Raw genomic sequence first — 8,441 nt, 5'->3', positions numbered from 1 at the left:
GAAAGGAGGTACTGTCCTGATTGCCGACAGTGTCCATGCTGAGTGGAGGTGACATGGGCTGCTCAAGATCATAGAAAAACTCTCTGGCAGAGCCAAAGGCAGATGCCGCTTTCCCCAGGTCTCACTTTAGTGCCTTAGTTTGTGCTCTTAAGGAGTTTGCTTGGTAACTGGGAAATGGATTGTATGCACAGTTAAATTGATGTCAGTCTAGAGTGCAAGGGCCTCCTAGAAACTAAAAAAAAAAAAAAAAAAAAAAGTAAATTCAAGAGCAAAACCAAATGTATTTTTACATTTTTAAAAAGCATTGTGGAGTGAGCAGACAGTGTCTGACATGCTGCCTCCGTTACCTCCATAACCCCAGGGATTTTAAGGGTTATGAACAGAGACCACAAGTTTTTGAATTTCAGCTCTGGGACCAGACTTTGCACTCACATTGGTGTAAATCCAGAGGGGTTTAGAAATTCAGAGGAATTCTAGTCAAGATGTAAGAATAAAGGAGAACCAAAGCAAGTGCAGAATGTTAGAAAGTAAAATGCAATGCGTGTTATTTCAGATTGGCTTTACAGTCGCATCCAAGTTCAGCTGTGCTAGGCTAAAGCCAGTGATCTTGCCAGCTCTCGGAGGCTGAGCTGCTGTTGATCTGTTTTGTGCGTGGATCTGAGATTGCTTGGCTGTCATGGACCCAAAATCAAGGATTGTTGGCAACCTGTTGAGTGTAGGAAATAAATGAGGTAAAGAATTTCATCCAGTACCTGCTGAGCAGGTGGGCAGGCAAAGCAGGGGGTCTTGGAGGAGAAAACTCACAGGAACATGAACAAACCTTTCTGACCAGCCAGGCAACTCCAGAGTGCAATACCAGAGATTAAACAGATCTGCCATTCTCTCACTGCCTCCTGCACACGCACACCACACCCCAGTCCCCAGGATTACAGGTCTGGTTGGGATGACAAACACAGCAAGGTGCAGCATTTTGGATGTGTCTGTGACTGAAGCTGCTAGTAGGGTTTTTCCTTTTCCCCCTCCAGGGCACAGATGGTTATTTTGCCATAAAAGGAGTCAATAACCCAGAAATTTATTTACAAAAAGCACTGGACTATGAGAAATTTAAATTGACAACTTTGCTCTTGTACGCAAGGGTAAGTTCTTTCGGAGGAACAAAATTGCCTTCTTTGCCCCAGCCTCCCTTAACTGAAGGGTAAGTCTGAATGGGAGATCTCTGGGGTGGCAGGAGGGAGGGTGGATACTGGGAGGGTGGATTTGGAGCAGCTTTTCACCCTCCATAATTACACAGTGACAGATTTGCATTCAGTCCACCTTTGTCAGCAGAATGAGATAATTCACTACAGCTAACCTGACATAAACTGCTAAGCCTTAGACAGAAGAGAGTTACAACAGCTAAAAGCCCCTGGGCCACTGGCTTTTGGAGGTGGGTTTTTTTGGCAATAAAACTTGCATCTCATGAGTATGCTTTGCCTTTGGGTGCAGGACAGGCCTGTGGGCAGCACTGACACCACCCACACAGCTACCGCAACGATAAACATCTTTATCGAGCAAGCTGACACCAAACCACCCTGGTTCCTACCCTGCACCTTCATCAACGCCGAGAACAGCGTTTGCATCAGCAGCCCCTATACCGGGAGGGTCAATATCTCCGAGGTGTCGGTAAGCAGGCGTGATCAGTCAGTGTCCTCGCTGCTGTTCTCAGACAATGTCCAGATGCTATTCCCAGTGGGTAGTGCCCAGTAATTGCCACGAGCTCACGCAGATCTCCAGTCATAAATGCAGATGGTTCAGCACGACAGGGTGGAAAATGGAGATCCCCTCCACCCCAAGCAGCACTGCTTGTCCTTGCTCCTGCAGCAAGGAGAAGCGAGAGCTGGAACACCCTTAGCTCTAGGCTGCCTCACCTCTGCCCTGTCACAGCCATCTCCCAGCAATAAATGCCATTCTGCCCAGACAAACCCACCAGTGCCATGCTGGGACAGGAGGATGCTGCAGTGTGGTATGTAACGCCCTGCCTTGTCTTTGCAGACGGAACCACTCATCCTGGAGCCGGGGCCTATTTATGCTATTGATCCTGACTACACTATAAATGAAAAAATCCAGTACAGTATTGTTGGTGGTGAGTAGAAGTTGTCACCTTCCACAACCTCCATTGATCTTCTCAATGCTTTTTGTCTCTTGAGCTCCTCTGAATCCCTGGCCAGCACTCCCAGCCCTTGAAATAGCTGGGTAGGCAAGGAAAGCAGCATTATGCCCTGGGGGTATTGTGAAAAAAATGAGTTGGTGAGCTCCAGGTCACTTTATGAAGGTATCTGATGATTGAATAGCTTTTCCGTTTTCTTTAGGGGATACAGACAAAGTATTCTCAGTGGATGCAGACACAGGGAATCTAACTATGAACAAAGCAGCAACTTCTCCAGATTCCTACTTACTGCAAGTCATGGTAAGTCTGATGACACTGCAGACAACACAGCGCAGGTGGCTTTCCGGGGAGCGGAAGTCTTGAAGTGACAGGAGTCAATTACATGAATAATTAAAGAGGACTTGGTTACACCCTTTCTTTTGGAAGGGTTTAGGATTTGATCAGTGTCTTATACCAACTTACATGCGAAGCTCTTGCAGAAGTTAGGAGGCATTTTCTCTTACACGTGGGTTGTAACGTCAAAGCAAATTAACTGCATGGGGACATCCTGCTGAGTTGCAGGTACGGAGGAGCGTCACTGGAAGGCTTTCTTCAGGCACAGCTGGAGCTTGTGTTACAGTAGTTAATGTAACTCAACTCTAGAGACAAGCTCTCTTTTGGGTAGAGCTCAAGAGCAAAGGAGGAGTTGAAAAGCACTCCCTGCATGTACATACCCAGGAAGATACCCAAACCCTCACAAAGTTGAGCAGACTGGTGCTGGAATCTCACTGCTTTGTGCTGCAGCATGGCAGTTTGTCCAGATGTGGACCTTATGGAGGGTCATATCTAGACTTGGGGGCTAGACCAAGACTGTGTGGAGGGCAAACAGCAGAAGCAAGCTCAAACACAAGGACTCCAAACCATAAGGCCACCTGTGATAGGCCTGGCTCAAAGCTCACTGAAAATGGTGGTAAGAACCCCAGGGGCTGCAATGAGCTTTAGATCAATCCTTTCCTTTCGTGTCTCATCACTAGCAGGGAGACCAACATCTCTCTCTTTCTCTCCAGGCCACCCAGGTCAACAACATACAGAAATACTCCGTAGTCAGTGTAGAGATTAAAGTCGTCAATAAAAGTGTTTATCCACCGTCCTTTGAGAGCAGGATCTACAATGGGACAGTATTTGTTGGTCTGGTCCCCAGAAGCTTTGTCCTCCAAGCTGGTGAACCTTCAAGCCCCCTGATGATAACAGCAACGGATGAGGATTTCCCTGATGTAAGGAACTGAAAATGCACTGTGTTCTTTCTCGCTGCTTCAGCCTTAAAGTAGGATCAGAAAACAGGAGGAAAGGGAGGTGGGGAGAGGCAAACACATTTCCCTCTAGTGTTCTGTATTATATCTCCCTGGAAATTCCACAGAGATCAGAACCACTTATGGTGGGATTCAATGTGGAGAAGCAGCTGGACTCCACTCTTCCAAAAGCCAGTCCCACTCAGTCTGTGTAGGTGAGCTGGGCCACTGCAAACCAGCATGTTGGGCAAAGCCCAGGGTGAGCAAAGACTGTGAATGGGTCCAGATCTGAATTAGGGTTGGGTGCGGTGTTTCCTTGCAGGGTTCAGGGTGGCAGGATCCCAGGTGGAGGTGTCCTCTCTCTGCCAGGTCAAGGAGAGCTATTTGTGGACTAGTCTGGGAAGAGCAGCCAGTCCAAAGACAGCAGACTAGCAAGGACCTGCAGTCCTGGGATGGAAATTGTTAACTTTCTCCCTGTAAGGACTCATTTTGAGAGAGCCACTCTTGAAAAATGTACTGTGAGCAGGAAAGGGGAAGAGATTTACTGACCAGCCATTCCCATCTCACCCTATTAAATGAAGTGCTGGTTTTATTGATGCCAAGGCTTCCATAACAAGACTGGGGACCTACTAGAGGAGTAACAGCCTAGAGACAAAGGAAAAATAGTGCAGACCTCAGCACAAGTGTTATCTCCAGGTACATCACCCCTCTTTGGTCCCTTGCGTAGATTTACTTTGCTTTGGCAAATACTAAAGATACCAACACAAGCTGGGTAATATTTATGACTTCTCTGGAGGCGATGCTTTTAGAATACATTCTTGAACTCTGAGCAACAGAGTGAACACACTTGAGTTCAACTTCTCTTACCTCCTCAGTCCAGATTTATTTATTAGGCTGTACACCTGCTCATACTTCAGGTGTATTTGACAAGTCCTGCCACTGGGTTGTTATGAAGATGCTCATAAAGCACAAACAGTGCAGTTTAATCATTCATTCTCCTGCCTTTTCAGAAAGTCAACCCAAACATTGAGTACTACATAAAAAACAGCACGGATTTCATCGCAACCAAAGATGGACTCATCCTGACAAACGTGATGCTGCAGTCACCGGGAAAGGTGACCATCGAGGTAGGACAGCTTTCTTCATTTTCTGTCAGAGTTGTGGAAGGAAGGGGCAGTTTCTAGTAGAGAAGCACTGAAGGTGGAATTCCATTAGGTAAGGGACCGTAGCAAAAGGACAGTCCTTGCCCCAACTATTTGCATCATAAACGCACAGGGATGGAGGGAGGTGAAGTGACAGCAAATTTACTGCGTGTGATACAAGCTGTATCTGGTGCTAGCTGTAAAATGGTTTCTCCAGTCCTGTGGACAGCATCATTGGAGACAAGCAAAAAGTAAACCGGAGAGATTTTAGGAGCCCCTCTCCCACACTGATTTAGGAGAGTGAGCAAGTGGGTAGTAGGATGATGTGTAGGTATGGGTGGGGTATGATTGCTGTCATATACCCCAGCTCGAAAGGCTACAGCCTCAAACCTGAAAATCCTTTGGTGAATCCAGTACTTTTTTTGCTCGGGTCAAAGGAAGCAGTTAACAACTTCAGACTTTAAGAAGCTAGTTGTCCACTTTGTCTGTCTGCCAGTGATAACAGGCTCTCTAAGGCTTGCCTAGCACAATGTCGTGCTCTGTGGAGCTTATCTGAACCGGCTTTACTCTAGCATTGTTTTAGTTGCATGGGTAGAGAGAGGTGCCAACACATGCTGGTGCCTGCCCCATGCTGCCTCGTCATCTGTGTACAGCACCGTGCTGCAAAGCTGTTCATAAACGATCCACCTGGTTCTGGCCCAGGACAGGGACTCTTCAAAGATCATCTTCCTCTGCGACCAGGCTGTCCAGCTACAAGGCAGGGCTATTGTGAGGATGTGGTGAGGATATGGACAAGGCACTTTGTCCACAAAGGGACAAACACATACTTTGAGAATGAGCTGGAGATCCAGGAAGTCCCTAAGCTGTCTCTTGTCCATGTTCACATAGGCTGTTGGAAAAGATATGGTGAGCCTGCAGGAGGCCAGCACTGTGATCGTGGTGGAAGTCGTCCTTCCCACAGGTAGGCTGGGTGTCTCTTGTTTTCTGCTTTGTGGAGATGACTGGGGAGTCTTTTCCACTTCTGTGGTCAAACTGGCAATGACAAGTCACCCACTAAAGTCTGGGGACCTGGGCTGAAGGCGACCTCATACTTACAAGAGATTCTACAGTGGCTATAAGAGAGAAAACACTCAAACAACATCCTTATGATGTGGTCACCACATGCCTCAAACAGCCTCCTGAGACTTTAAGTAGTGCTGTGTGCTGGAGTGTCTTTTCTTGTTATTCCAAAGCTGGCTCTGGGGTTGCTGCATGCTGTTTGAACCCAGGATGTCCAAACATGGCAAAGCAGGATTGCCCTGATGCCTTGCTCTATCATTGCTCCTTTTTAGCCCAAAATATAGAAAACTGCAACTTTATTTCCTGTCTTACACAGAGCAGACAGAAGTTGGCACATCCCCACAAAGTCAGGCTTCCTCGTCAAGTTCTTATACTCCAAGATTTTAAGGTCTTACCAGGAGAAATGACCCATGAGAATTAAGATAGACATCTAGCTAAACCCAGTTTCAGGGCACAGTCCAGCTCAGCAGAAAGCTACTTCAGATGTCAGAGCCCAGAGCTGCAAATGCTCCAAACAGATGTACCAACACTTCTACACAACTTTTAAATGCTACCCCTGGTATTTAAACCCACAAAATAATGATGCTGGTGAGTACACAAAACTAATTGATTGAAATGACACTGAATAACTCGGAGCCTATGAGAGGAATTGTACTTTATTCTGTACCACAGCCAGCACCCAGGAATGGCCTAAAACAGAGCTGAGATTACCATATGCCTGGCCAGTCTGTAGGATATTTAACCCTTAACTCTTAAGAGGTGGCGTTAAGGAATGTGCATGCAACAGGTTGGAGAGGCTTTACTGAGCCTCCCAGTATCCAGGAAGCAACTAGAATTGTTGCTGCTTCTCCTGGGAAGTGGTGACTGTACATTGGCCTCTGGTTTCTGAGACACCAGCTCACACGGATCTCGAGGTGAGTCATTCCACCAAGCTGAGACAGCTTTCACAGAGGCACTGCGTGCTGCACAGCACAGAAGGAGTTAAGGGTGGTGGAGTTTCACATCAGCTCTATGGAGACATGATTAAGAAGCAAAAATTCACTGACGTCCTAAACCCTCACCACCACATTAATGATAAACTGAGGGCATAATCAAATGCAGAGGGAATACTCAAAGTCCATCGTCATAAACAGGTGAGCAGGAGAAGAAAACTATGTTTCATTAATCATTAAGCTTTAAACAGGCTAATTTACACTACAGAATGAAGCTGGAAAACTTAAAAATAAAGAATCCCATTGACAACAACAAGCAAAGCTGATTAACCCTGAGGAAGTTACTATCTTTCCACTATGTTAATCTCTCTACAAACATGCTTACACTGACCAGTGGCTGAAGCATAAGCCGCTGCTGAGAAGGCTGGTGTACAGTGACAAAAGGGCAGGAAAAGGTTCCCTGTCCTGAGGACCTTCTAATGCTTTTTCTATTTCCTATTATGCTTTATTTCCTATTTTAATATGCTGGCCAGTATCAGAGGTGATGTTCTGGATTAAAGGTCATTTTCACACACACATGTACAAACACAGCTCATTTTTGCATGCTGGTGCAGTGGAAAGGACAAGATCTGTCTAGCTTTGCTCCATGTGACATCTGCTTGCCTAATACAGTTGTGTATATATTAGCTTAATGAAATCCTGGGGTAAAAGCCACTGTCCTGTAAATGGATGCTATTCCCACTTCATGCAACTTATTGGAAGCTACTCTGTGAGTGGTCACCTTAAAAACCCTTCTGCTTTCAGGACAGCAAACAAATGGCCTTCTGTGACATTAAATATATCACATTCCACAGCACAGGATGCTGCTTTGCCCTTCAAAAATTGGTCGGAGCTTCGAAGTGTTGTGTTAAAGCTAGCTGCCATTCTTGGGCTTTATAACACTGTTTTTTCTTGTAGCTGCAACCTCCTCTGAGAAGACACACACTGCTCAGGACATGGCTATCTTAGGTGGAACCTTAGCTGCACTGCTGTTAATTGCCTTGGTCTTCCTTGGAGTGATGATATATAAACGGTATGGAAAACCAGTCAAATACCTGCTAAGGAAAAAGGTAAGTGCCCTGTTTGTGCTTTAATTTCTTAGAATGAGAAGGGGGGATCTGAGGAGGTTTTAAGGTATGGGTGGGCTGTCCAAATACTGCATGTATTTGCGTGGTGATGAATCACTCCTGTTTGCAAAGGCAGCATCGCCTTGGTGGTGTTTTACTGTTCTTTTCTGCCCTCTGAGGCTGGAGCTGTATGGTCTATGATGAGCAGATGTGGTAAGGAGAGAACCGCAGTTCCACGGAGCACAAAATCATGTGTGAATGTGACACGTATCAGAGGTAGACTCTGAAAAACATGTGTCTGTGGTATAAACCACTGTTCATCCTCTTTCTATAGTCAATGGAGAGAAAGGTCCCTTCATATCCCACCCACAGCCTGGGCTTAGACAGTTGTGTGCACCTGGGCTATTTACTTTTGGCTCTCTCAAATCCCTGCTAGACTGGTCACTTTGAAGTTTGGAGTATAATTCATCTGACCAGATGTTGGTCTCTGCCTTAGGATGGGGCTGTCAGGAGCCTAGACTCCCCTGACTGCAGCATGAGTCAGAGCACATAGCTCAGGGGAACAGCAACAGTCCTGCACCCTGAGGGAGGTCAACCCCACTCCAGGGTAACACCCCCAATGGACAGGTACCAATCAGTACGCACTGCTGGTGCTCACCCTCCTGAAAAACACGGCTGTGCTTAGCTGAAAAAATCCAGAAAGTGAGTCAATTAAAAATAGCTGCTCTAGGGAGCTGTGCTTTTCCCAAACTTCAAATAGGTCCGTCTGCAAAACAAGCTGAAGCTTT

General features: G+C 46.3%; 1 protein-coding gene across 1 annotated transcript in view; it reads left to right on the top strand.

Moving 5' to 3' along the window:
- The window catches only part of CDHR5 (cadherin related family member 5), an 11,569-nt gene that overhangs the window by 2,472 nt on the left and 656 nt on the right, over positions 1 to 8,441 (top strand). Inside the window, exons 6-13 of the mRNA XM_029086048.1 lie at positions 1,026 to 1,136; positions 1,486 to 1,662; positions 2,032 to 2,122; positions 2,349 to 2,446; positions 3,193 to 3,399; positions 4,425 to 4,541; positions 5,445 to 5,517; positions 7,505 to 7,656. Of these exons, the coding sequence (XP_028941881.1) occupies positions 1,026 to 1,136; positions 1,486 to 1,662; positions 2,032 to 2,122; positions 2,349 to 2,446; positions 3,193 to 3,399; positions 4,425 to 4,541; positions 5,445 to 5,517; positions 7,505 to 7,656 (1,026 nt within the window). The remainder of the gene's footprint in view (positions 1 to 1,025; positions 1,137 to 1,485; positions 1,663 to 2,031; positions 2,123 to 2,348; positions 2,447 to 3,192; positions 3,400 to 4,424; positions 4,542 to 5,444; positions 5,518 to 7,504; positions 7,657 to 8,441) is intronic.

Source organism: Antrostomus carolinensis, unplaced genomic scaffold (assembly GCF_000700745.2).
Source record: "Antrostomus carolinensis isolate BGI_N321 unplaced genomic scaffold, ASM70074v2 scaffold37177, whole genome shotgun sequence".
Lineage (NCBI taxonomy): Eukaryota > Metazoa > Chordata > Aves > Caprimulgiformes > Caprimulgidae > Antrostomus > Antrostomus carolinensis.
This window is presented reverse-complemented; position numbering and strand designations above follow the sequence as displayed.